The following is a 27353-nucleotide window of genomic DNA, read 5'->3' as shown; positions in this document are numbered from 1 at the left end:
GAATAAATAAAGACCATCTATGAGTGAGGTTGGCCACACTTCGTGCTTATTCTATGGAGATCTTCAGAAACACGTAGTTGATCGGTCAAGTTGGCCCCAGATAAAATCCCGGCACTTAGGAGGATAATGCGGGAGAATAATGAGTTTGAAAATAACCTGGACTGTAGAGACAGATTCTGTCCTTTAAAAACCAGCAAAAGAAAGAAAGGGCAAGGAGAAAGGGCTAGGGAGAAAAGGGGAGGGGAGGAAGCTCCCATACTTGTTGTCGAAGAAAATTCTAGCTGTTCCCCTTTCCCACCAGGGCCTGATCCCCTTCCTGATCCTTCTAAGGTGGCCCAGTATTTATTGAGCAGCTCTTCTGAACTGGGGAGACAAGCCACATAGCTCCCTCTCCACAGGCTTAATCCAATTCCTGTACCTCCGTTCCCACCATACAGTTCAGAGCCCTCCAGACTTTCTTGTCCCGTATTTGAGTCTATTTGAGGCTGCTGAGTTAAGGGAGGGAGGAGGTCTCCTAGCCTCTAGTCTCAGTCTGCAGCCTTTCCCAACGCGCCCCCCACCAGGGATCTGTCTCAGTTAACCTTGGGACTGATCCCAGGCAGGTTATACAACTCATACTCCCTAGCCACTGTACCTCCTGGAACAACATCAAACCTAGCGGTTTCACCTCGCCCCGCCCCCCGCGGGATCCCTGCCCAAAGGGTACCCTTCAGAGCCCACCACTCTTGGGCCTGCAGCGCCCTGGCCCCTAGGTGCCGGTGGCGGCGGGAGCTGCCAGCTTTTTGGAATTCCTAATCGCTCCTGGCCCCGGTGATTGGCTGTTCAGCTCTGACCCCACTTGGGCAGCCGCCTGGTTGGATAAAAAGGGAATCTCCTTGGGGCTCCAGAGCATTAGACACCGGAGGGGGCACCTGGGACCAACTTCGCGGAGCGGGGAGCCCGGCGGGGGCGGGGTTGGGGGAGCAAAAGACCCGCGGCCTCAGCCCCTCCAAAGAACCGGGAGATGACGGGGAAAGCGGGGGAAGCGCTGAGCAAGCCCAAATCTGAGACAGTGGCCAAGAGTACCTCGGGGGGCGCCCCGGCCAGGTGCACAGGTTTCGGCATCCAGGAGATCCTAGGCTTGAACAAGGAGTCTCCTAGCTCCCACCCGCGGGCTGCCCTCGACGGCCTGGCCCCGGGGCACTTGCTGGCTGCGCGCTCCGTGCTCAGTCCGGCAGGAGTGGGCAGCATGGGGCTGCTGGGGCCCGGGGGGCTTCCCGGCTTCTACGCACAGCCCACCTTCCTGGAAGTGCTGTCCGATCCGCAGAGCGTCCACTTGCAGCCACTAGGCAGAGCGTCGGGGCCGCTGGATACCAGCCAGACGGCCAGCTCGGGTAGGTGAGGGCGAGGCTGCTCGCCTGCCACTCTGCTTGGGAGAGCAGCAGCCCAGCGCTGTTGGCTCTTGCCTGCGGGCCGCGACCTCCCCCGGGAGGAAAAGTTCGTGTAGGCCAACAGATCTCAGCCCAGGCCTGGTGTCAGAGGGCCCCGGCCAGCGATCTGGAACTCAGGGTTTTCAAATTCAGCTTGTCCGACCCCTGCTCAGTTCTTGTGAACTAGTGTCTGGCCCTGCTCGATCGCATCTGTGGCTTGGGGCCCCTCTGGATGCTGAGCTCCGGGTGGCCCAGTCCTTGTCGCATCATCTCCCGGGGAGCTTAGCTGGAGGGCCCCAGCTCTGCTGCTCCGCCCGCCCGTGGCCTGGGCCTATGCTCCTGAAGCGTGATGCTACTCCTTGGGCTGGCGGGACATGAAAGAGGGGCTGGCCCTGGCCCTTGCCCCTGTGTCCAAAGTTGTCTCCTTTTCCTCCCCTCTTCTCCGTTCCAACCCCATGTATTGCTCAGCTGATTTCCTTCCTCTACGAACTGGGAAAATAAAGCCAGCACGGCAGCCAAGGGGCATCCCTCAGATCCAACCTAAGCGGCACTCTGTATTGGATCCCAATTTTTCTCTGGATTAGGGACCCTGGATGAGCTCCCCTTCTCCCTTTTAGGGCCACTTTCCCGGCGGTGTGTTCTAGCTCACCGGCTCTTAGTCATTCAGATTTTTCGTGCCTTTGTTTATTATGTATTAAATGTAGAAGGGACAACGAAAAGTGGTTCATCGCAGGCTCTCCGTACTCGAAAAGAAAAATATTTCGTGGATGCCACGAAAGAGACAGCGAACCCGCAGTCTCCAGACCTTTCCAGAGCCCGATCTCCCCTCCAACAGGCCCCCATTCTTTGGGTCAACTTTTCGACCTGGGACTTGGACTTGGTTGTTGCCGCAGGGCAGAGCTCCAACCGGGGTCCCTGAGACCTCAGAGCCTGCCTCCTTCTCCCACGACCGGGCCAGCCACCGCGCCTGGGCCTTAGCCTTTCTTGCAAAAAAAATTTGTTCAAAATTTCTGGATTCAGAAGCAGACCCGGGGAGGGTCAGCCTGGGCTTAGGGATGGGAATGGTCGCCCAGGCCCAGAAGGTCTTAGTAGAGACCACAGGCCTGCGCCACTCTCCTAGGCTGTGGAAGGTGGGGTCCTCACCGTTTTTTGCGGCTCTGCGGAGCGCACTCCCCATTCCGCCTCCTGCCTCTCCGCCCGCTTTTCAGATTCCGAAGATGTTTCCTCCAGCGACCGAAAAATGTCCAAATCGGCTTTAAACCAGACCAAGAAACGCAAGAAGCGGCGACACAGGTAAGGGCCCTACGGTTCTTTCTTGCCCTCATCTCTAGCTTCCTTCTTCCGGACCGGGTCACCCAGATTTTGTTCTCTGCGGAGGACAGATGTGAGGGCCCCCCGCTGCACCAGGGCAAAGACACCTGCGTGGTTTGCCGGAGCCTGTCTGGGGGCCCTGGCACCCGGTGAGGTTGACTGAGTGTCAGCCGGAGCAGCCGCACCATTTTGGCTTTCTTTTTGTGCTGGAGAACGGAAAGACAAGTTGGGGGCCAGACCTGAGCTGGAAGGGCGTCTGGGCGACTCCAGATCCCTGCACTGATCAGAAAGTCACAGACCCGGTGGGGAGCAGATAAATAAACTCCCACCTCCCGCTGGAGCCAAATTCGTGCAACCTCGGCCCTGGATGCCCCGTTCCTCCTAAACCACCCCACGTCTTGTCAACACTTCAGTTTTCTGTTGCAATCGCCCCCCCTCCCCCCGCAAAACAACAACAACAACAAAAACTCCCGGGACAGCTGCACTGCCGGACCTTTGCTAGTTCTACCTCTGCTCCTTTATGTTACCGAGCAGACTGCTACCCTTCCGTGAGCCTCAATTTCCTAGTCTGGCAGATGGGGAAGAAAGTGGACTGTCTGGTTCCTCCTGCGGAGACCGGAGTTGGGTAGAATACACTGGTGGACAAACCAAGGAGAGTTGGTCAGCTCTAGGGGATTCGTGCATGCTTCTGGCCTTCTGGGGCACCATGTGCAGGACTAATAAGCAAACACACACACTTATTTTTAATATGAAAAAATGTCTTTAAATAGACGTTGAGTGTCCAAAGTTAAAGTTCAATGGTTCTGTCCTACGAAGTATGCTCCCTCCCTTCACTCTGGGAGGGGGGCAGACTCATTCACTTTAGCGTCACACTAATTCGTTCCTAGTGGAAATCTTGAGGCGATTTTTTTTTTTTTTTTTTTTTTTTTTTTTTTTTTAGCAAAGGAAGGCGAGAGAGATGAGCGACTAAGTTTCTGGAAGCGGTTCGCAGGTCCTGTCCCTGCACTCCCCAGCTGGCCAGTATCTTCACTTTTCTATCTGTCCTGACCAAAGTCGGGGCGGCCACAGGGACAGTTCTCTGGTTTGTGGTCCCTTCGCATCCTCTTCTCTCCCGAATTTGGTCTTAGTCTCTACATTTTCGCTCTCCCACCCGTGGCTTGAATTTCCCTGGCTTCCCCACCCTCAGAGGTCATTACTGACTTTCTTTCCTGACCTCAGAACAGATTGTGGTTTAAGGGAACGTGAACTTCAGTTTGGGTCTCTCTTTCCTGCAGGCAGCTGCTGGCTTTAGCTCAGTTTGTTTTATTCTTTTTTCATTCCTATTCGATACTATCCTGTGCATGTGATAGCTGGGGTGTGTGGGTGAGGGTGAGGGACATTCTGGAAACGGATCTCATGGTCCAAGATAACTTTGTGGCATGGATTCTCTCCACCTTTTTGTGGGTTCCAGGGAATCTTCTAAGACTCTAAGGCTGCCCTGCAAGTGCCTTTACCTTAATGTTTAGCCAGCTTGCCAGACCAGTTTATTTTAAACAGAATTTTTAAAAATTAGTCCAGTCACTGATCTTTAAAAAAAATCCAACATCTATTAATTGAAACATTACCTATGCATCTGTGTCCGACAGGTCCTAAAGGAATCTTTTCCTGCAGGGACAAGATTAATGTGGTAGGAGCACTCTGCTCCTGCCCTGGGAGCATTGAGAGCCCTGGAGTGAGCACTCCCCAAATTCTGGGAGTGCTGGGAAGTGCCAGAAAGGCATTAGGGCATCTCACTCACTGCCCACTTAAAAACAAGCGAGGTGTTTTTGAGCTCAAGTCCATACCTAAAGTCTTTCATTTCCTTCACCTACCACCCTTATTAGCAGAGAACCATTCTGGGTATTGGTGGGTTGGGAGCCAGATAAAACAGCTCACCAAAATAAGAGAACTAGCTACCCTGGGTTTCTGTCTATTTCTGGTGCATGAAGGTAGCAGATAATTGGCTATGGATTTTGAGGTGGGGGGGGATAGAAAAACAAAACACACTTTCCTGAGCTTCTGTGGGAGCCCCTGGAATCCTGTGGTGAGAGATGGGCTTAAGGGAAACAAAGCAACAGTACCTGGAGGTAGACTGGGGATGCAGCAGGCCACCCAACTCTGGGATTTTGTTCTTGGGAAAAATGCAGATCCTTTTGCAAGAGATCCTGGGCTCTGCTGATGCCAGGAGCAGTTTAGGGTCACTGGGTGGGAGACAGAACCCTGCTGAAGAGTTTGTGGTCAGCAATAGGAAGGAGTTCTTAGGTCTGAGGTGGGAATGAGGGAAAGTTGGGGGATTTAAGGTTTGCTTCTTCCTTCTCTCCCCGCCCCCCCTTTCTCTCTCTCTTTCATAGTCCTGACTGGCCTGAACTGTGTTGATCAAACTGGCCTTGAACTTGCTGTGTTTTTCCTACCCCATTCTCCAGAGCCAGTAGCACAGAGTAAGCAGTCCCCACTGTGCCTGCATTTTGTTTCTTGAATGGGACTCTTCAAAGTACAGCAAGGCCCTTACTGACCCTAAATGATCCACAGTCAGCTTTCTTCTTAGGCTTTGGACAGGCCACACCAGTTGTGTTCCTCAGTTTGCCTGGTTTTAAAAGGAACTTGCATTTGGTTGTTTAGTTTGATGATCTGCTCAGGGATCTCCAGCAGAGACAAACAGAGAGCTGCGGATCTTCAAAATCCTGAAGAGTTAACTTTTTTCTTTCTTTTTGTTTTGTTTTGAGACAGAGTTCCGGCTAGCCTGGTGTACACCAGACTGGCCTCTAACTCACAGAAATCTGCTTGCTTCTGTCTCTGTAGTTGGATTAAAGGCATTACTACCACACCCAGACTACGAATTAACTTTCTGTGAATATAAGCATTCCACATATTGCCATCAAGAAAATAGACAAAATAGCTTAAAGCCAAACTAGTCATTTTCTATAAGGAACACAACTCTCCCACGTGACCTGGTTATATCCCTGGTGACACTGAAGACCTTTCCATATTAACTCGAGAAATGAGGGTTATATGTGCACCTTTTCTATGCACTAGGGAAAGGGAGGGCTTAGCAGGGAGACTGTACATATAAACCCTGTGCTGGTCCCAGGATCCAAATCTCAGAGGATCAGGAAGGGACATGCCACCTTTTACAAGTTCTGTTCATAGAAACTGGACCTGTGGACTTGATGATGAGGGTGTAAGACAAAGGCCAGGCAAAAACAGTGGGTGTAAAGTCCGTGGAGTTTGCATCTGTAGTTGGGGAGTTCCTAGTTTACTCTAAAAGGGGGTTGTGAACCCCATAATATCTGAGGCTTGTTCTTTGCACCTTTTCCTGGGGTGAGAGACTGCAGCTTTCCTCAGTTTCTTGTCATTGGTTTTTTTGTTTTGGTTTGGTTTGGGTTTGGGTTTTTTGTTTGTTTGTTTTTTGAGACAGGATCTCTCTCTGCATAGGCTGTCCTGAAACTCACTATTGTAGATCAGGCTGGCCTTGAACTCATAAAGATCTGCCTGCCTCTGTCTCCTAAGCGCTGGGATTAACGGTTTATCATCTTTAAATGGATCAGTGTGGACCATTCTGGGGGAGATCAGAGAGGGGACCGGTAGGTGTATCCTCACACTTACCTGTGAGCAGTTGAATCTGTGTGATGGAAAGTTGGAGGGGATGAGAGGGAGTGACTCCATTCTCACTGGACAAACGCTGAAAATGAAGCTGCATTTGGTCTTTAAGGAGAATCTTTACATCTGTCTGATGGGGAGGAGCTCAGGATGCAGGTCCACTGCGCCAAGGCTTCATTCATTTGGCTTGTGGGAGAGGAAGACTGGCTTTCTTTCTTTTTTTTTCTTTTTTTTTTTTTTTTGGTTTTTTGAGACAGGGTTTCTCTGCCTCTGCCTCCCGAGTGCTGGGATTAAAGGCGTGCGCCACCATCGCCCCGCTTGTTTTGTTTTTTGAGACAGGGTTTCTCTCTGTAGCTTTGAAGCCTGTCCTGGTACTAGCTCTTGTAGACCAGGCTGACCATGAACTCACAGAGATCCACCTGCCTCTGCCTCCCAAGTATGTTGTAATACGAGCGGCGGGGCTGCTTCCCCGGCACCCGGCCGCCCACATGGCTAGCTTATGCCCCCAAATAATTACACGGAAACTGTATTCTTTTGATCACTGCCTGGCCCATTAGTTCCAGCCTCTTATTGGCTAGCTCTTACATATTGATCTAACCCATTTCTAATATTCTGTGTAGTACCATGAGCTGGCTTACCAGGAAAGATCTTAACCTGTGTCTGTCTGGAGTGGGAGAATCATGGCGACTCCTTACTCGGCTTCTTTCTCCCAGCATTCTATCTGTTTACTCCACCCACCTAATTTTCTGTCCTATTAAAGGGGCCAAGGCAGTTTCTTTATTACTTAACCAATAAAACAACAGATAAAAAGATGACCCACCTCCATCACAAGTACTGGAATTAAAGGCGTGCGCCGCCACCACCGGGCTGGAAGACTGACTTTCAGTCTTCTAGAATTTTCTTCTTACACTTTCCTTCCAGCGTGTTTCCAGAAAGATTCTGAGTAAAATGTGGCTTAAGCTAAAGTAATGTCCATCACCAGGGTAATGTGGGTCCTCTTCCCTGGATAATAAGAAGTGGACTATGTGTTCCTGGTGTATGTGCGTGTGTGTGTGTGTGTGTGTGTGTGACAGAGAGAGAGAGAGAGAGAGAGAGAGAGAGAGAGAGAGAGAGAGAGGAGTTGACTGTGACTGAGGCCTGCTTTCTCCAAGGTAGGCTCCTCCAAGTTTCCAAAGTTCTGAGTTCTGATCTTGCTCCCCGCAGGACAATCTTTACTTCCTATCAGCTAGAGGAGCTGGAGAAGGCATTCAATGAAGCCCACTACCCAGATGTCTACGCCCGGGAGATGCTGGCCATGAAAACGGAACTGCCAGAAGACAGAATACAGGTACCAGCTGCTAGCCTCTCCAGTCGCCTGGAGACATGTACGTCCCCAGAGGCGGGTACCTATCCTCTCACCATCTATGTCCTTCCCTGGGGTAAAATCATTTGCCAGTGATCAGTAAAAGATAGTTCATCTAAGTCTATTAAGCTGACAGGAACTTGTTGAATACCTACCATGTAAGTGGACACCAGGTGGACGAGAGTCTTGGTAGATACTTGATACATCTGCCTGCTCTTCTAAACTGTAGGCTTCCTGAGCTGGGGATGGGGCTAGTTCAGTGGAGCCGTGCTTTGCCTAGCATGAGGGAGGACTCAAGTTCTTTTCCCAGTCACCGCAAAAACCAAATCAAACCCCAAACCAAAGCGAACAAAATACAGATGGCAGACTTCCTGAGAGCACATTGTAGTGGGCCATGAGGAGGCCTGGTGATAAGAGACAGAGCTGATTGGAGTGTGTGTGTGTGGGGGGGTGTCCTGAGCAAGCCTGTCATAGCACATGGCTGTTTTAAGACCAGAGTGAGGGCCAGGTGGTCATGGTGGCTGAGACTTTTGCCTCTAACCCTAGTCGAGCCTCGCCCCCTCTCTTCTTATCCCTGGTCACTGTACCCAGCTGCAGCTCAGTGCTCTGCTCATGACCAGGACCAGGCAGCCATTGTCCCTGCTCACACCTCCTGTTCAATACTTCTTCCTGGACTGACTCAGAAAGTGACTGGCACACATGCCCTCTAGTGGGACTCGCCAAGCCCCTCCTCCTCTCCTGGGCGGTTGTGTGGTCGGTGTAACCAGCCACTTTTCTGGATTGTTGTGCCCTCCTGTGGTAGGGGTGGAGGGGGGCCTCCCAGGCATAGCATCTTCCCCAACCCAGAAACCCCAGGATACAGGAACATCATGAGGCCAGAGAATTGAGTGGGAAGAATTGCTTCCAATTAGATCTTAGCCTCAAGTGCAAACTGCTCCAGGAAGACGAGGAGGGTGGATTCCTGCAGCTCCAGAACTGGTCCTGGTGAGGGGATATTGGCGGGGTGGAGATCAGGTCCTGACTTCCTGCTGCTGTTGCCTGCCCAGCATCTTCTGCCAGCCGGTGCTTGGTGGAGGAGAGTGTCCCAGGCACGTTCTAGAGATGGAAGCAAAGGTTATGGGTTGTTCGGATTCTCCAACTAGAGCACCAGGGAATGGGAATGAGGCCAGGAGCTGTTTTTCCAAAAGAGATTTCCTTTTACGAGACATCAGCTCAGAATTTCAGCTCCAGGCTTTAAACATCGACACTAACAATAAACTCAATTATTCATAGGCAGCTTATGCTTATGGCGGAGACCTGGGACTGTTCTCACCCAGCTGAGTTTTAGTGGGGGAGACCTGGGTGTTGACTCTGAACTGTTTGTGTGTGCACACACGTGCATGGGGCCGGGGGGTGCCCTGTAAACCTGGTTTATCCGGTCATCTCCACCCGGCCTTCATTAGCGTCAAGTTGGCCATTACTTGCGGCTTCAAGACCTAGGCTGTTGTTGACAGGCCCGTGAGCGCACAGCCTCTGTCTCTCTAGTACGCTATCTAGTCTCTGATTGGCTGTGGTGTGGTGGGCAGGTCTGTTGGAAGCCGGGACCTCCCTGTAACTGCGCTACACACGCTCCCAACAGGCCCAGGTTAGCTTTACTAAGTCACCTATAGGGAGAGGTTTGAAGTCACCATAACCAGCACAGGGAGGAGAGGACATGCATTGCTCTGGGACTGGGACTGCCAACTGTGGATGGGCGGATATCGCAGAGATGAGGTCAGAGTCTTGCCAGTCTCCTGGGCGCCACATAGCTAAGTGCTGCCCCCTGCAGGAATTTATGAGCGATTAAGTGGTTTTGCCCCCAGCAATTTAACCAAGCGGCTTAGGAAATGTCTTGATGTGTACTGGTAACAATTCCAGGTATCTCAGAGAAGTTTTCATGTGCCAAGGGTGTATACAGGCAACGCAGGGTGACTTCGGGGGGGTGGTGCCACCGATCCCAGAACCAGGTTCCTGGGTTCACAGCCAGGCATCGCCTCCCAGAGCCTCCTAGTACTCACGAGATTAGAGCGGACAGACACCGCCCCTTGTGCAGATGCAACTGGCTGCACGTGAGAGTGGACCCCGCCCCTTGAACTCCGTGAACGGAGTTCAGAGCAGTGAAGGACACGTGTCCACGCTCGCTCAGACTCGGCTCTGCTGTCATTAAATCTCGGTGACAGGGGTCAGGGTAGAGACCAATAGCCCTCCTTTAGAACTAGAGAAAGGGAGGCTGGCAGCTTCCTGCGCTCAGTAGCTAGAAAGTGGAGGTAACCAGAACGAGGTCTGAAAACCCACCCTCTGCCGTGGGCTCCTTGTGTTTGAGGACGCTGAACCCACATCTGGGAGAACAAAGGTGGTTTGAGGTCAGGAGTAGGGTCTGGGTACGTTGACGTGAGGAACTAACGTATCTGAAGACGGATGGCTACCACGGCTACCACTTCAGCACCGGCACTTGCTTGCTCCAACACTGGGCCAGCAGGGGGCGATGTGCGTGTGCAAGTGTGTGCATGCACGTGTGTGCCTGTGTGTGTAAGAGACGGGGAGTCTTTAGAGTCAGGAGTTTACAAGTAGAATGGAGCAATGATTGCTTTTTGGTTTTTTTTGTTTGTTTGTTTTTGTTTTTGTTTTTTCGAGACAGGGTTTCTCTGTGGTTTTTGTTTTGTTTTGTTTTTGTGGCGGTGTCCGCACGGGGTAGAATTTACAACCTTGGCCTGGAGGTGGTGGCACACGCCTTTAATCCTGGCACGGGGGGGGGGCGGGGGGGAGGCAGAGGCGGGCAGATCTCTGTAAATTCAAGGCCAGCCTGGTCTACAGAGTGAGTTCTAGACAGCCAAGGCTACACAGAGAAACCCTGTCTCGAAACAACAACCACAACAAAAGAACTCACACCCTCTTGCATTGCTTGCCCAGCGCCCTATCCCTGAACTACCTGAGCAGGAGGCATTATCAGGATCACCTGCCCCACCGAGCTGTAAGCTGCCCTTGATGGGATGGGAGTGCGGGCCAACTAGAGTTCAGCAGTCCTAAGTAGACAGTTGGGAAGCTTCACCCTTGCTCATCCAAGCCAAGTAAAACCTCGATATATCTGAGACCTCCTGTCCCAGGCTGCGCCTCACACAACTCGTTTGTAAAAATAATGATAGTAGCATTTCCCCAAATTCTCACCTAGCTGACGGCATTGTGATCTGATCGAGGCCTCTGCTGAAAACTTGGCACCGCCCTCGGCGTTCAGTGCCTGGCATGCCTTGTGGCGTTTCGTCACTCAACACCAGATGAGTCTGGTAGTGATTTCATACCCATTTTCCAGATGAAGAAAATGAGGGGCTGAAAGGTAAAGTTGATAAGAGATTGATAAGAGACTGGGATTCAGAGCCCAGTTTGCCTGCTATCCCATGAGATGAAATGATACTATGTATACCAACTGTAATTAGGACAAAGGGCAGCAACAGCGGTCCAGGCCTCCTTGGGCAGCTCCGGGCTGGGAGTGTAGTGATGTGGTACATGCTGGGGAAAGAAACATTCTATGTCACTACAGTAGAGTTGGCCGCATGGTTCTCTTTATGAAACAAATTTAGAATACACGTTCTGGAAGCTGCTTCAAGATGTCGGTCCTCGAGAACAGGAAATGGATTTCCAGACTAATTTTATTTTCTCTGAGGTCACACATTACTAGAATTGTAAGAGAGGGCTATATACACGGTGTTTGGGTTTTGGTTTTTCTTTTTGGAGCTAATGGTGGAACCTAGGCCCGTGCCAGCGTTTGGCAAGCATCCTGCCACTGCGTGTTTTTTTTTTTTTTTTTTTAGATTTGTCTTTAATTTTTTTTATGTGTTTAACTGTGTGCACAGTTTCTGTGGAGGCCAAGAGAGGGTGCTGGAGCCCCTGGAACTGGAGTTTCAGACAGTTGCAGGGCACCACGTGGGTGTTGGGAAACTGAGCCTGGGGCCTCTGCAGGAGCAGCTGGTGCCCTTAGTTACTGAGCCATCTCTCCAGCCCTCTTGGCCCTCTTTTAAAACATATAATTTTTTTCTTCTTTAAAATTTGATTTTTGTTTTCAGTTTTTGTGTGTGTTTGCATGTGCTTGTGATATAAATGCATGGGGGTGTGGTGCGTGCATTCGGGCGTGTTCTCAGAGACCAGAGAGGAGGTCACGTGTCCCATCTTGTCACTCCATGTCTTATTTCCTCCAGACAGGGTCTTTCCCTGAATTTGGGCTAGACTGGCACCCAGTCAGCCTCAGCAATCCTCCTGCCTCAACCTCCCAGGTTCTACAATTATAGGCAAGTGCTGTACCAGGTCTGGCTCTGTTCTCTTAACCGGTTATTATGTTATTGCTCTTCCTTCCTTCCTTTCTTCCTTCCTTCCTTCCTTCCTTCCTTCCTTCCTTCCTTCCTCTCTCTTTCTTTCTTGCCTTCCTTCTTTCCTTCCTTCTTTCTTTCTTTTTTTGAGGCAGGGTTTCTCTGTAGCTTTGGAGCCTGTCCTGGAACTTGATCTGTAGACCAGGCTGGCCTCGAACTCACAGAGATCCTCTGTCTCTGCCTCCTGAGTACTGGGATTAAAGGCGTGCACCACCACCGCCCAGCTCTATTATTTTTAACGAAAGAAAGATATCCTAGTATAGAAAAGCATCCGTGCAAAGTGGATGGATATAGTAACACTGCTTGTAGCAATTTATTGTGTGGGAAAAGGTGAGTATGGGTTATCTGGCGAGCATTATTCTACTCTGGCTTTTTTTGTTTGTTTGTTTTTCGAGACAGGGTTTCTCTGTGGCTTTAGAGCCTGTCCTGGAACTAGCTCTTGTAGACCAGGCTGGTCTCAAACTCACAGAGATCTGCCTGCCTCTGCCTCCCGAGTGCTGGGATTAAAGGCGTGCGCCACCATCGCCCGGCTGGCTTTTAACTTTTGAGTTTATTTTTATTTTTAGACCTGGTCTTGCTATGTAGCCCAACCTGGCCTGGAACTTGAAATCTTTTTTGCCTTACCTCCTAAGAGCTGGGATATAAGGGATGTATCACCGTACCCAGCTACCACCTAACACTTCTAACATTCCCTTACCTGGAGACCACTTTATAACAGGCACGGCTGGAGCTAAGCATGGTGGCCCATCTCTGATCCCAGCATTTGAGAGGCTAAGCCAGGAGGAACTAGAGTTCCACCATAGCCTAGGTTCCATCGTCAAGGCCAGACTTGGAAACACAGTGAGACTGTTCATCCCATCGACAAAGTTCTATCCGAGAAGTTCACGGTAGCTGTCGTGGTGGGGAAGGGTTTGTAGGATCCTGGTTTAGAATGCTTACCAATATCTATTTTATGTATACAAGTATTTTACCTGCATGTAGATCTGTGCACCATGTGCATGCCTGGTGCCCTCAGAGGTCATAGAGGGTGTTGGATCCCCTGGAACGGGAGCCACCACGCGGATGCTGGGAACTGAACCCAGATCTTCTATAAGAAAAACAAAAGCTCTTAACTGCTGGACCAGGCCTCCATTTCCTCATTTATTATTTTTGCAGTGCTGGGGATTGAACTCAGGGCCTTGTGCACTCACAGATAACTTTGTAGAATACCCCTGTGGCATCCCTATACCCACTGATCCAGATTTGATTGGTCTGGAGGAGAGCTTTGGTGTCTGCATTTCAAACCTTCCCAGGTCATTGCGTCTGTAAAAACACCATGTCTCAGGCTTAGGGTAGAGTTGTAAGTGGGCTAACAGAAGTGGGAGATAATGTAGTTTGGGGTGACAGAGGTGAGGAAGGAAGTAACTTGTCATGGGGAATAGATGCTCTGTGCAGATTCCCAGAAATGTGGGAAGAGCTGCCCCCTTGTGGGCATCAGAGACCATGACAGGTTTGATGTTTGAGCCTTAACTGGATGGGAAGGAAGAAGTTGGCTGAAATAGGGCAGGCAGGCGTAGGAAGCTTTAGGTGCACTGAGGAGCCTGAAGTAGAAAAATTGCTGTAAGGTAGAATGGCAACATGAGTTAGAGGCCCTCCGTGGCTACCTGCCATTTCTCGAAAAGCCCCTCAAAATCAAGGTATGGTGCTACATATCTTAATTCCAGGGCTCAGGAGAGGCAGGTGGATCTCTGGGAGTTCCAGGTTTGCCTGGTCTACAGAGGAAGTTTCAGATCAGTCAGGGCTTTGTACTGAGACTCTGTTTCAAAGGAAAAACAAGTCGGGCATTATGGCATACCCCTTTAATCCCAGCACTCAGAAGGCAGAGTAGCAGATCTCTGAGTTCAAGGCCATCTTGGTCTATAGCCAAGGCTACGTAGAGATACCCTGTTTCAAAATAAACAATTAAACAAATAAATAAAATAAAATAAAAGAGTTAAAGTTTAGTTTGAGCTAACCTGAGGCCTTATCTCAAAGAAACTCCTTACACACACACACACACACAGGCACATGCACACACACACTCACACACACGATGCTGAGTGGCTGTGAAATGTTAGGATCATGTTAGCAATAATTCCAAATTCATCAGCTCCCAATCAGAGAAGAGACTGGGTGAATATGACGGATGCCACATGGCCATTAAGCCAGACACAAAGGCACCTAAGGAGCCTGGAAGGCAAACAACTGGGTGTGGCGGTCCCTGGCTACAAGGCAGGCACCAGAAGACAGAGTTTAAAGACTTGGGTTAGAAATGCTGTTCAGTCGACAGACGACAGAGTGCTTGCCTGGGTACAGGCCTGGGTCCAATTCCCAGCATCACATAAACCAGGCCTGCGGGTTTGTGACCGTAATCCCGGCACTGGGTAGGTAGAGGCAGGATGGTCAGAAGTCCAAGGTCATCCTTGGCTACAGCAAGAGTTTGAGGTCATCCAGGGATGACGTGATACCTGCTCTCAAACAACAGCAGTGAAAACAAACCAGGGGCTGGAGAGTTGGCTCAGCAGGTAAGAGCACTTGCTGCTCTTTCAGAGGACCCAGGTTCAGTTTCCAGTACATATAGGGTGGCTCATAATTGCCTGTTACTCTAGTTTCAGGGGATCCAACCTCCTGGTATCTTCTGACCTTGAGGGACATCCTGCATACATACCTGCAGACACTCACAAGTACACATAAAAAGAAGAATTAAACTTAAAAAACATAGCAGGGCCAGGCAGTGGAGGTGCATGCTTTTGATACCAACACTCAGGAGGCAGAGGCAGGCAGATCTCTGTGAGTTCAAGGCCAGCCTTGTTTACAGAGCAAGTGCCAGGACAGCCAGGACTGTTGCACAGAGAAAGCCTTGTCTTGGAAAAAGAAAAAAGAAACAAAGAAAGCAAAAACAAAGCAGGGTTGTTTAAAGCCAATGTGGGCTACAGAGCAAGAACTTGTCTCAAATAAAAGCAAACCTTGCAGGGTGTGGTAGCTCAGGCCTATAATGGCAGCATTCGGTATGCAGAGACAGAAGGATTGGTGTTCGAGGTTACCCTTAGCTGCCTGGGGAGTTCAAGGCCAACCAGAGTTTCCAGAGTCTTATCAAAATAAGCAAAAGGTAAAGGCTGGGTCACAAGGTGACAAATACTCAAACCGCATCTGTTCCGCAAAATGTCACCTTTAGGGGGGTGATCCAGGAAGGAGCCCTGGGCATGTTGTCCTGTGGGGGTACTAGGGTGGGGCTACAGGGTGGGGCCTATGTGAGGAACAGGAACAAGAGGGGTCAAGGGGCACAGCTATAGCTGCTGGTACTGGTCTCTTACAAAGCGGGAGGAAGGCTTCATAGAGCTGCCTGGCTGGCCTGCTTGCTGTTTGCCTGGAAGCAGAAAACAGGCATCCATGTGGTAAGGAGTCCTTCCTTGACCCGGTCACCTGGGAGCTCTGCCAGCTGGAGCGACGACCACACCAACTGCTGACAGATAGCTAGAGATCGCCTGAACGCTGGGCTTCCTGAGTGCTGCCGGGCTCCACCTTTGAGGGAGTTTGTATCTGGAAACTCAGGCTCCTTCCCAAAGCCCCAAAGCCTCCCAGTGAGCCTCTGCTGGGGACTCCAAACTTGGTGGCCATTTGTGTCACTTTGGGACCTTTGTCAGGCGCTCTGGAAGGCAGGACGCTGGTCCTCCCAGGGACCAGAGTTCCATGACAGAGGGGCTATCTGCTTTAGAAAGTAGACCATCAGGAAACTTCAGGGATTCTTGGGGACTTCTCAGAACCAAGACTCAAATAGAAAAGGAGCTGCTATGAACAATGCAGGGTGGGAGGCAGGGGGAAGCCCCTTTCTCTGACCCTAATGCTGGTGCTAGAAAGAGACTTAGTGATATAGCATTGTGGTGCACAGAATCCACCAAGCGTCAGGTTGGTTCCTTCTAATTCTTGCTACACGCCAGGCATCCCCCACATGCTATTTTATCCCCCGCCCCAACAAACACACAAGCTTGCCAGAAGAGAAGCAGGGAACTCTTGGAGGTGCGTGGATGTGTGTCCAAAGACACAGCATCAACCTCCAGTGTAGACTCATTGAGATGGAGACACACTGAGATGGAGACACTGAGATGATGGAGACACACTGAGATGATGGAGACACACTGAGATGATGGAGACACTGAGATGATGGGGACACTGAGATGATGGAGACACACTGAGATGATGGAGACACACTGAGATGATGGGGACACTGAGATGATGGAGACACACTGAGATGATGGGGACACTGAGATGATGGAGACACACTGAGATGGAGACACACTGAGATGATGGAGACACACTGAGATGATGGGGACACTGAGATGATGGAGACACACTGAGATGATGGAGACGCATCTGAACCGGCTCTGGGCAGGTCAGGTTTGCAGATCTGCTGCCATTTGAGCCTGGACTATACTGGAAACCTAGAGTTTCAGCATGATCTGCCACAAGAGAGGCTGTCTGTATGAAAAGATGAAAGCCCAGCCTGGGGATGGCTCAGCAGCTGAGAGCATGTACTTCTGCAGGAAGGCCTGGATTCAGTTCCAACACCCACATCAGATGACTCGCAACCCCCTACAACTCCAGGTCCAGGGAATCTGATGTTTTCTGGTCTCTATGGGCACCTACACACACATGTGCGTATGCAGACGAGCAGGCGTGCACACACATACACATACATTTAAAACGGAAGGAAAGCCTCAGGTTTGGAAAGCAGCTTGGCGATAGAACGTGTGTAAGACCCAGGTGCTTGGAGGTTATAGCCTGGAAGTTAGCTAACTCCCCCCTTTCTGCCTTCGATAGTACCCCCCGTCCTCTGTAAGTCCAGCTTTGCTAACGGACAAGTGTGGGAGGACAGAGGGACAGGTAATGCCATTGATTAATCTGCCCTTCGGGCAAACTCCCATTGATTTTCTGTGTCTCCTTTGAAGTAATAATAACTAGCAATTATTGAGCACCATCTGTATGATGAGCACTGATGGAGGAGGGTCATCTTTCTATCTGTTGTTTCATTGGTTAATTAATAAAGAAAACTGCTTGACCTTTGATAGGACAAAAAATTAGGTAGGCGGAGAAAACAGAACAGAATGCTGGGAGAAAGAAGCCGAGTCAGGCAGTCGCCATGATTCTCCGACCCCAGACGGATGTAGGCTAAAATCCTTCCTGGTAAGCCACCTTGTGGTGTTACACAGATTATTAAAAATGGGTTAATTGGGGGCTGGAGAAATGGCTCAGCGGTTAAGAGCATCGCCTGCTCTTCCAAAGGTCCTGAGTTCAATTCCCAGCAACCACATGGTGGCTCACAACCATTTGTAATGAGGTCCGGTGCCCTCTTCTGGCCTGCAGGCATACATACAGACAGAACATTGTATACATAGTAAATAAATAAATTAAAAAAAATGGGTTAATCGATATGTAAGAGCTAGCCAATAAGAAGTTATAACCAATGGGCCAGGCAATGTTTAAAAGAATACAGTTTCTGTGTAGTTATTTCGAGTAAAGCTGGCCAGGTGGTGGGATGCAGCCCGCCGTTTACTACAGAGCACTGACGTTAGGCCCTTTCACTTCTTTCATTTAATCTTCAAATAATCCCAAAATGTAGCACATGTCCTTCATTACCCAAGGAGGGTTAGTTCTAGCCTTTCTCCCTTATCTAAAGAGACAGAGATGGTGATGTAGTTCAGTGGCTTCTATGATAACCATGGCAAAAGGAGAACATAGAATTTGTACATAATGTATGTACATTCTCATGTATGCTTTAAATCATCTGTTAATTATAATATATAATTGACGTAATCCTATGTAAATAGGTGTTACACCATGTTGTTTTGGGGAAAACAGCACACACACAAAAAACATCTGTAGGACTAGAGAGATGGCTCAGTGGGTAAATGGTTGCTATGCAAGCAAATCTGAGTTCTGATCTCCAGAACCGTGGGGAAAGACTGGTGTGGGGCATGCACCTGTGATCCTAGTGGGGCATGCACCTGTGATCCTAGTGGGGCATGCATGCACCTGCAATCCTAGTGGGGCATGCACCTGTGATCCTAGCGGGGCATGCATGCACCTGCAATCCTAACGGGGCATGCACTTGTGATCCTAGTGGGGCATGCATGCTCCTGCAATCCTAGTGGGGCATGCACCTGTGATCCTAGCGGGGCATGCATGCACCTGTAATCCTAGCGAGGCATGCACCTGTGATCCTAGAGGGGAATGCACCTGCAATCCTAGTGGGGCATGCATGTACCTGTGATCCTAGTGGGGCATGCACCTGTGATCCTAGCAGGGCATGCACCTGTCATCCTAGTTTTTCAAGGTAGAGACAGGATTGTGTAGAGTTCACTGGGCAGCCAGTCTATCAGTCAGTGAGCTCCAGGTTCAATGACAGACCCTGCCTCAAAAAAATAAGGTGGAGTGCAATCGAGGAAGGCAGATGACACCAACTTCTTGACCTCTCACATGTACATATACGAGTTCTTGCACACGCAACACACTCATAGACCACACACACACATCTATACTTGTTTATTTTTCAAACATATTTGCCCACAGTTGTTGAGTGCACTCACATGGACACAGAAGGCCAATTGCATTTTTTGTCTGAAGAATCTACGATCACCCAGCACCTTTCGGTTTTGATTGCTTTTGGCTAAGATCAAGTGTGGTGATTTTTTTTTAAAGATTTTAAATTAGTTTAATTTATGTGGATGGATGTTTTGCTTCCATGTATGTCTGTGAACCACATGTGGTCCTGGTGCCCACAGAAGAGGGTTATGGATCTCCTGAAGTTATAGACAGTTGTGAACCACCATGTGGGTGCTGGAAATGGAACCTGGGTCCCCTGGAAGAGCAGGCAATGCTCTTAGCCTCTGAGCCATGTCTCCAGCCCCAAGTGTAGTGACTTTTATGCTCTGAGCACTTGCTGGTTGCTCCCATCAAGACAAGAGACAGGGAGCTATGAAAATGGCTCACTCATCCCTCAGCCGCTTCCCTCCAAGACAGTTACCATTTTGATGCCAACTGCCCTGAAACAAAATCGTTTTGGCCAGTCCAGGTTTCCTCCATAAATTGGAGCCACATCTGGTCTTCACAGAGAGCCAGGCATTCCAGGAACTCATAATTGAGGGTCCGGGTTCGAGCCACCAGCTGGCAGCGTGTTCCCCTGGGAGAGAGTCATGGGCAAAAGCTGATCTCCACAGTAGTGATTCATTTGCCAGAGAAAAACCAGGAAAGGGGTTCTGTTTATGAGCCCAGAACGTATCTGTAAGCCTGTACACCCCCTCTTTAGTATCTAAAATGTTCTTCCCACCCGATAGCCCTGCCTCTCCCCCAGCACTCCCTGGACCATCCAGGGGTCACACCTTCCATGGAGGGCAGCCAGGAGGGCTTTGTCATCTGCACAGTCCACAATGCCTTCTCCACAATCCCGCAGTCCAAACTGTGCTGCCGCTGGGGAGGTCTGTAATGATTTTAGCATCAAAGCTCACTTGGTGGTGAAAGCAGACCTTGTACAGTGTATGGGTATCTCTCTGTGGGTGTGGGTGTGTTTGGCTGCAGAAACCGGTGGATATGGTTATGCGGTGCTCAGGGAGGAGTGGCATCGATGTCTGGTATATATTTCCTTCCTTCCAAGGTCTTATTTGACCCAAGCTGGTCTTGAACTCCTCCTCCATCTGCCTCCACCTCCCAAGTGCTGGGGTCACAGACCTATGCTTCCTTGACTGGCTACATATACTTTCTTCAAAGATTCGTTTTTGTTTCTGTGTGTGCCGGTGCCTGGGTAGACCATAAAAGAGCATTGGACACCTCTGCAGCCTGAGTTACAGGAGGTTGTGAGCTGTAATGTCTAATGTGGATGCTGAGAACTGAACTCAGGTCCTCGGAAGGAGCAGCTCAGCTTGTAGACTAACTACTAGCCATCTCTCCAGTCCGGGCTACGTATAGTTTCTAAAATCCCAGATAGCCTCTGACTGTAGGGGTTCTGTTTAAAGAATTATGCCCTCCTTGACTTCCAAAGCACTGTGCTCCCAAGGAACCGGCTGTCTCCTGGCCTGCGGGCATATGGCTTGTTTCCGTTCCTAGTTTTGATGGGTGGAACCTGTCCCTATCTATTCTACACTGTCTCAACTGAGGGATGGCAGACACGAAGTCATTTATATATACTTGTATACAGATTGGTCCTTTTAGAGTTTGCCTCTGTTGCGAGAAGGGAGTTTGGAACAAGTGGATACTTTGTAGACCGGGACCAAGGGCAAACAGATGGGAGATGAGACGAGTCCTCTACTCTGATAGGGCAGCCAGACATCCTGGAGAACAGGCAGGCAGCCTTGGACCTAAACACAGAGTGAGGCCAGGGCAGTTCAAGCAGGCCGTCTTCATGGCTCGGGACTCTGACGCACACAGGACAGTCAACTTGCGGTCATCACTTGTTTTTAAGATTTATTTATTCTGTACACAGTGCTCTACCTGTAGGCCAGAAGAAGGCACCAGATCTCACTGTAGGTGGTTATGAGACAGCATGTGGTTGCTGGGAATTGAACCCAGGACCTCTGGATGAGCAACTAGTGCTCTATACCGCTGAGCGATCACTTCATATGAACTCTTTCCCCCTGAGTTTCCCAAGCGTTGGGGTACCAGGAGGAGGTTTTCTGTTTTTGCTCCCCAGATCTAAACAGGAGCAGCAGATTCTAAAGGCATGTGGCGAAAGTGTGTCTCTCTGGCAAGTGCCACCACCCAGGGAGAGTCCAGCAATGGCTTTCTAAAGCTTTTGGTCATTGGGAGGGTGGAAGAATCACAGCTTCTGAGGCAGTGATGTTCCCATTTTGATTTTTTTTTTTTTTGAGACAGTCACACTATGTAGTCGTTGCTGGCCTAGAACTCACTCTGTAGACCAGAATGGCCGAGATCCACCTCTCTCTTTCTCCCCAGGGCTTGGATTAAAGGCATGTATCACTGTATCTGGCCCTTTCCTGTTTTTAGAGGCTCCTGGTTATTGCAAAAGAAGAGGTCCCCAGACATGGCTTTGTGCGTTGTGAAAGCTGAGGTCTTTCGCAGGCAGGGACAAGAAAATCCCTGTACCTAACTGGATGGGCAGCGTCAGGAGCGCCCCCTGCTGGGTGTGGCCGGCCCAACTCCAGACTGTACTGCTAAGGGACGATCAGCGCTCACTGTGCCACCTGGCGGCGATGGCGGGAAGCGCCTGTGAGTGCGGCCACCTAAACCCCGCGTCCGAGCCTTGACTGCCTGCTGCCCAGGCAGCAAAGGGTTAAGCTGTCAGCGGTGCGAAGTTAAACAGGTGTCAAAGGCGCCCCATATATCTGCAGATTGAAATCAAATTCTTTGCCGTATAAAAAGATAAATTACCCAGGCGCTGCCGCGCGTCCCACTCATCACGCCAGCGCCAGACGGCAAGCAATTTTTTTTTTTTTTAATGTGCTAACGACCTAATCAAGCAATCAAGTCGGAGAAGATTGCAGAGTGACCGGGGCAGCCATCTGCCGGCGAGCCCCGCATTCATTTCCGCGCCCCCGCACCGGGCGGGGGCCGGGGAGGGAGCTGCCGGGGAGGAAGAGGGGGAAAAATCCTAAACAAATTAACACCCAATTTTCCCCGTCTAATTAGTTAAATGAGAAGTGTTTGGGGTCCCCCGGGGAAGGGGAACAGCTCACGGTGAGGCGATCACTGCCTCCCCAGCATTAATTAGTGCGGGTCAATGCCGTGGCTCCCGGGAGAGAAGCCGCTTTAATTTCCCGTGATATTTCAGTGCCTGAGGCCCATCGATTCAAACTGAAATTAACTTATTTTTCAATCAGCCCAGGGCTGCCCCTGGGGGTGACTCTTCTTTTGCCGCCTCCTGAATAGAGCAGGAGCAATTTTTCATCAAAAGCTGATACCTTGGCCGCCCAGGGCGGGGGAGGGGCCCACAGGGAAGGGCGGGGGCGCCAGAGGCGAGTAGATGGAAAGCCCCCAGGAAACTGGTTTTCTTTTCCTAGTTTCCTACCCTGCGATCAAGATGGGACCAGAAACGCCAGGGGGCTTCCAGGCCCACCGGTTTCCCAAAGAGTATCAAAGACAAGGCTGGGAAACTCTAGGCTCTGTCGGCAGCTGGTCTCAGGAAGGCTGCTCGGGGGAGAGGCCTCCTGATCCTCTGAATAGGGCTGGATTCCTGGATCTCCCCCTGGAAGGAAGCTGCAGTGGAATGGGGGATGTAGCTCAGTGATAGAATGCTTGCCTAGCATGGGCAAGCCCTGGGTTCCATCCCCGGCCCTGCAGGTGTTGATGATGAAGCTGCAGCTGTAGACACCCCCAAGGGACCCCAGCGTAATGCTTCTTCAGCCCATGCCAATCAACTCTGGGCCAGATATTCAGTCTTTGGGATGTCACCTATCAAGTCCTCTGCTAGGTCCCTATCTTCTCGGGCCTAGGGCACTAGAAAACATCACCACGTTCCTTTTCTGACCCAGGAATGTCACCCACCTTTCTAAAATTCCATTCGAAGTTAGGCCTGAAATGAGGGCAGCAAAGTGTGTGTGGCAGACGATGGTGGCACAGATGGGAGAAGTCAGGAAAACGTGGCAGACCGGTACCCAAGAAGTCTACCACCTGCTGCCAGACCCCCAGACACCAGCATGGCCCTGCCTCCAAGTATACGAGTATACCCACATTTCTGGGCTCCACAGACATACCCTTGCACTCTTCCCTGAGTGTGGCAGGTAACAGGGCCAGGGAATTTGCTCTAAAAAAAAAATCTGCCAGAACTGTCATACACAAAAACCCTGTCTCAAACAAAAACAAACAAACAAACAAAAAACAACAAAAAAATTCCTTGTTTCATTTAATACATATGTGTGTTTTGTCTCCTTGTGTGTGCCTGATACCTTCACAGCCCAGAAGAGTGTGTCAGACCCCTGGAACTGAAGTTACGGGATGTTATGATCTCATGTGGGTCCTGGGAATCAAACCCGGGTCCTCTGGAAGAGCAGCTAGTATTCCTAACCACTGAGCCATCTCTCCAGTCCCTGGAATTTGTCATTTTGCAAACCAGAGGGTCTGTTACAGGCATGGCCTGTGGGTTGGACAGCTATGAAAGCGGCCCAATACAAAATTGTAAACTTAATTAAAACATGATGGGGGGGGGCTGGAGAGATGGCTCAGTGGTTAAGAGCATTGCCTGCTCTTCCAAAGGTCCTGAGTTCAATTCCCAGCAACCACATGGTGGCTCACAACCATCTGTAATGAGGTCTGGTGCCCTCTTCTGGCCTGCAAACATACATGCAGACAGATTATTGTATACATAATAAATATTTTTTAAAAAACATGATAGGGTTTAGGCTTTTGGGGGGACAGGGGGTGTTGAGACAGGGTTTCTCAGTGTATGTAGCCTTGGCTGTCCTGGAACTCATTCTGTAGACCAGTCTGGCCTCGGACTCTCACAGATCCGCCTGTCTCTGCCTCCGGAATGCTGGGATTAAAGATGTGCGTCACCACTGTCTAACTGGCTTTTATATTTTTATTTAAATTTGATTGTGTGATAGTCAAGCCAGAACTTCATAGATAATAGCACCCTGTTGCAACACCAAGAGGCACACCCGTACACTGAAGTGTGAGCACCTGCAAGGTCCCTTGCACATGTGTGGGCATTCTACCTGCACACTATGAGCCATACCGGCTGCTGCCCACCTGCAGAGCCTCGTTTGGAAACGCCCTTAGCCAATCTTCCTAGACAGGCTTTGATTTAAAACAAGGAATGGATCCATGTTGCCCACGGTCGGCTCATCTTGATGCCTGCCATCCTCCCTGAGACTCCGCGGCCTGCCATCCTCCCTGAGACTCCGCGACTCCGAGGAATAGGAGAGCTGGGTCAAGAACCCCTTCTGAGGCAGAGCGGGGTGAAGGCCTCGGGCCTAGGGTTTCTCAGAGCCCAGCTCTGCCCGTTTCTCTGCACTGCCAGGTTTGGTTCCAGAACCGCAGAGCCAAGTGGAGGAAGAGAGAAAAGTGCTGGGGCAGGAGCAGCGTCATGGCTGAGTACGGGCTCTACGGGGCCATGGTCCGGCACTCCATCCCCCTGCCTGAGTCCATCCTCAAGTCTGCCAAGGACGGCATCATGGACTCCTGTGCCCCGTGGCTACTGGGTAAGAGCCCGCACCCTCCCTGGGGCCCTGCCCCTGTGGTGAGGAGAGCAAGCGGGCTCCAGGGAGAGGGAACTGAACACTGGGTAGGGAGGCCTCGGTCCCAGTGACCCAATGGGAAAGAGGTCTTCCAAGCAGGCCACCCCATCTTCTGGGCCATCCTTCGTACCTACCTACTGGGTGTCAAGACTCCCATTCTGGAGTCACTGGCTTCTTTTGTCCTGTGAGGAGGGATGTGACCCTCCCCCTAGGCTTTGTCCTCCTTCCTCTGTGACTAAAAGTGAACTTATAGTGAATGAAATATCTCCCTGTGTGGGTTAAGCGAACTCCTGTGTCCCTTTGGCCGCCTCTAGTTTTGCCCAAGAACTTCTTTGCCCCAAACCTCCCCATCTTCCATCTATCAACTGTCATCCGGGCATCAACTTATCTTGGGGTCTTAAGACCTGAGATCCTGTGACAAAAGGCTAGGGGAGATGCCCTGAAGGAACAGGACAGGTTGGGGGCGGGGGGGGGTGCTCAAGCCCAAGGTTTGGTGTAGAGAACTTCGCTGAAGACCTGGTTCCCCGCCAGCCACCCTCCCACCCCCTGACCCTGGTCCGGCTGTGGGACTTGACTGTGGTATGTGAAGAAAGGCTTTCTGCTCCTCCTTAATTCTGGCCTCTCTCTATCTTTGCCGTTTTCAGTTCAAGATGGCTTTCCCAGGCGCTTTTCTAAACCCGAATACCAACAATTCTTTTTAGGGATGCACAAAAAGTCGCTGGAGGCAGCAGCTGAGTCGGGAAGGAAGCCTGAGGTGGAACGGCAGACCCTGCCCAAGCTCAACAAGATGGAGCAGGAGGACCGGGCCCCAGACGCCCAGGCAGCCATCTCCCAGGAGGAACTGAGGGAGAACAGCATTGCGGCCCTCAGAGCCAAAGCTCAGGAGCACAGCACCAAGGTTCTGGGGACTGTGTCAGGGCCGGACAGCCTGGCCAGGAACGCTGAGAAGCCAGCAGAGGAGGAAGCCATGGATGAAGATAGGCCAGCAGAGAAGCTCAGCCCACCGCAGCTGGAGGACATGGCTTAGGTCAAGAAGAGCTGGCTCTGGAACCCCGAGACTCTCTCCTCTCAGGGCCAGTGGTGTAGGGAATTCTCTCTGAGGCGAGGCCAGGTCTGGCTTCTATCTCCTCCCTACACCACAGGCCCTTGATTACCCCAGCAGCTCTAGGCACAGGCCAGTTCTGGCCATAGTTTTTGACTATGATGAGACATTCCGGACCTACTCCTGACTTCCAAACTTCCTCATCCTAACAGCCTGCCTCTGGAGCCTTGTTGCCACCCCCGCGTCAAGGTCCTACCACTCCATCCCTTGGTGACGCTTGCTTGTCCAAGCCTACCCCTTACTCTCTGCTGTCTAGTCTTTTACAGCTTGTGGACTCCACCCGCCCATCCCTAAAGCCTGCCGCTGTGAGCCCACAGCCTGGCACAGCTGTGACTGGACCTGCACACCGGCTCAGGTGTCCTGGGCACCCCAGCACTAAGCAGGTTCCTCCCTCTCCATCGGTTCCTTCTAGCAGGCCTGGACCTTGGCTCCTGCTGTGTGAATATATCGCTCTGCTGGCCCACACATAACCTCTGCATCTTCCGCCCTACCCGCCAATGGCCAGAACCAAGACTAAACAGAGCAAGTCTCAGACTGGGTTTCCCCCACCCCACCCTGTCCCATGCCATGCTGTGATCACCCTCAGGTGCTTTCTCATATCCAGCTTGCCCTAGGTTCCTACTTTGCAGAGGTAGCAATACCATAGGTTTCGGTGTACAGGCCCTGCTCCCTGAGGGAGGGAAAACTCACCAATGCTGCGGCTCACTGTTCTGCTGCAGAATTGTGCCCCAGGGCTTGTGTTTCTGAAGCATCCTGGCTCTTCCGCCTAAGACTTTGACCTGCTAGTTAAGGCTTCCTTCCGCTAGAGCCCCTGAGATACCGGTAGTCTCAACCTTCCTAAATGCTACGACCCTTTAATACAGTTCCTCAGGTGGTGGTGACCCCCAACCATAAAATTGTTTCGTTGCTACTTCATAACTGTAATTTTGCTACTGTTATGAGCTGTAAATTTCTGATATGCAGGACATCTGTATGGGACCCCTGCGGGGGTTCGCGACCCACGGGTTGAGAACCTCTACCGTAGCCTATTGGCTCACACGTGCCAGCTTTGGAGAAACATGGTGCAGCTTGAAAGCCACAGACCTGGCTTTACCTTGACCTAGGCATTCCTAAAAAGTCTAAAAACCTAAAGCAGGCCTGTGCTACACATATGTGTCACGGATGTACGACAGGGAAGACACAGAGCGAAGCTCATAGGCAAACAAGGCAGGTGGCCAGCGAAAAACCTACAGGAAGCTGCAGGCCCTCATAGCTTCGTGCCGGCTGCATGCCCGGAAAAGCTGCAGGCCCTCATAGCTTCGTGCCAGCTGCATGCCCGGAAGCGTGCCGTGGAGGAGGGGCCGTGCTGGACATCCCACCCACCTCTGCTGGGGCTGCTTCACAAGAAAGGCCCAAGACAGGAAGTTGTGACTTTTTAATCTGTTTTGACGGTTGCTTTCTTCCTTGTTCCACTCATAGAATGCTCCCACTTGCAAGTTTTTGTCTCCTTCTGGGTTGAGATGTTAGACCCTCGCCCTGGCGTGTAAATAATGTACATAACGTGAGAAGGAAGAAACTGGATACTGGGATGTTTGAAACACTGAACGGTCAGAACTTTTAGGTATTCAGAGCATAATTTCTGTGTTGTTTTCTGTAAAGACACAAGCAAGAATAAAATTCATGCAAAGACTGCTGGAAATGGAACCAGGTGTCTTCTCTAGGCGGGGCAATAGCTTCCATGTGTTGGCAGGTGGCATAAAAGGTAAATCCACAAAGATTTTTGGGCCCAAACTAGGTTCTCCCTTACAAAATTACTCCAGACTCCAACCAGGCATAGTAGCACATGTCTTTAATACCAGCACTTGGGAGGCAGAGGCATGTGAATCTCTGTGAGTTCCAGATCAGTCAGGCCTACATAGCGAGTTTCAGGACAGCCATGACTACATTAAAGAAAAAAAAAAAAAGGCAAAACAAATACTCCAGACTTTAAGGAATAATGGAGTAACTGGCTTGTCTCTA

At 50.7% G+C, this 27353-nt stretch overlaps 1 protein-coding gene across 2 annotated transcripts; it reads left to right on the top strand.

Annotated features, from left to right (window-relative positions):
• Positions 1-1003: 1003 nt before the first annotated feature.
• Vsx2 (visual system homeobox 2) lies at positions 1004-25280 on the top strand. 2 transcript variants are annotated; one of them, XM_057783290.1, is made up of 5 exons: positions 1004-1373; positions 2618-2702; positions 7539-7662; positions 24037-24217; positions 24955-25280. In XM_057783290.1, the coding sequence occupies exons 1-5, from the start codon at positions 1004-1006 to the stop codon at positions 25278-25280; spliced, it is 1086 nt and encodes a 361-aa protein (XP_057639273.1). The 2 variants fall into 2 exon arrangements, with proteins under 2 accessions (XP_057639273.1, XP_057639272.1); XM_057783289.1 differs by having other exon boundaries at positions 24898-25280.
• The last annotated feature ends 2073 nt before the right edge of the window (positions 25281-27353 follow it).

The sequence above is a fragment of the Chionomys nivalis genome, chromosome 10 (genome assembly GCF_950005125.1).
Source record: "Chionomys nivalis chromosome 10, mChiNiv1.1, whole genome shotgun sequence".
NCBI lineage: Eukaryota > Metazoa > Chordata > Mammalia > Rodentia > Cricetidae > Chionomys > Chionomys nivalis.
The sequence above is the reverse complement of the archived record's forward strand: the minus strand, read 5'-3'. Positions and strand labels throughout refer to the sequence as shown.

Coding starts and splice junctions, on each gene's coding strand:
- Vsx2 (XM_057783289.1), top strand. CDS start 1,004: ATGACGGGGAAAGCGGGGGAAGCGCTGAGCAAGCCCAAATCTGAGACA. Junction 2,703..7,538: donor CGCAAGAAGCGGCGACACAG/GTAAGGGCCCTA, acceptor TGCTCCCCGCAG/GACAATCTTTACTTCCTATC. Junction 24,218..24,897: donor CTGTGCCCCGTGGCTACTGG/GTAAGAGCCCGC, acceptor TGCCGTTTTCAG/TTCAAGATGGCTTTCCCAGG.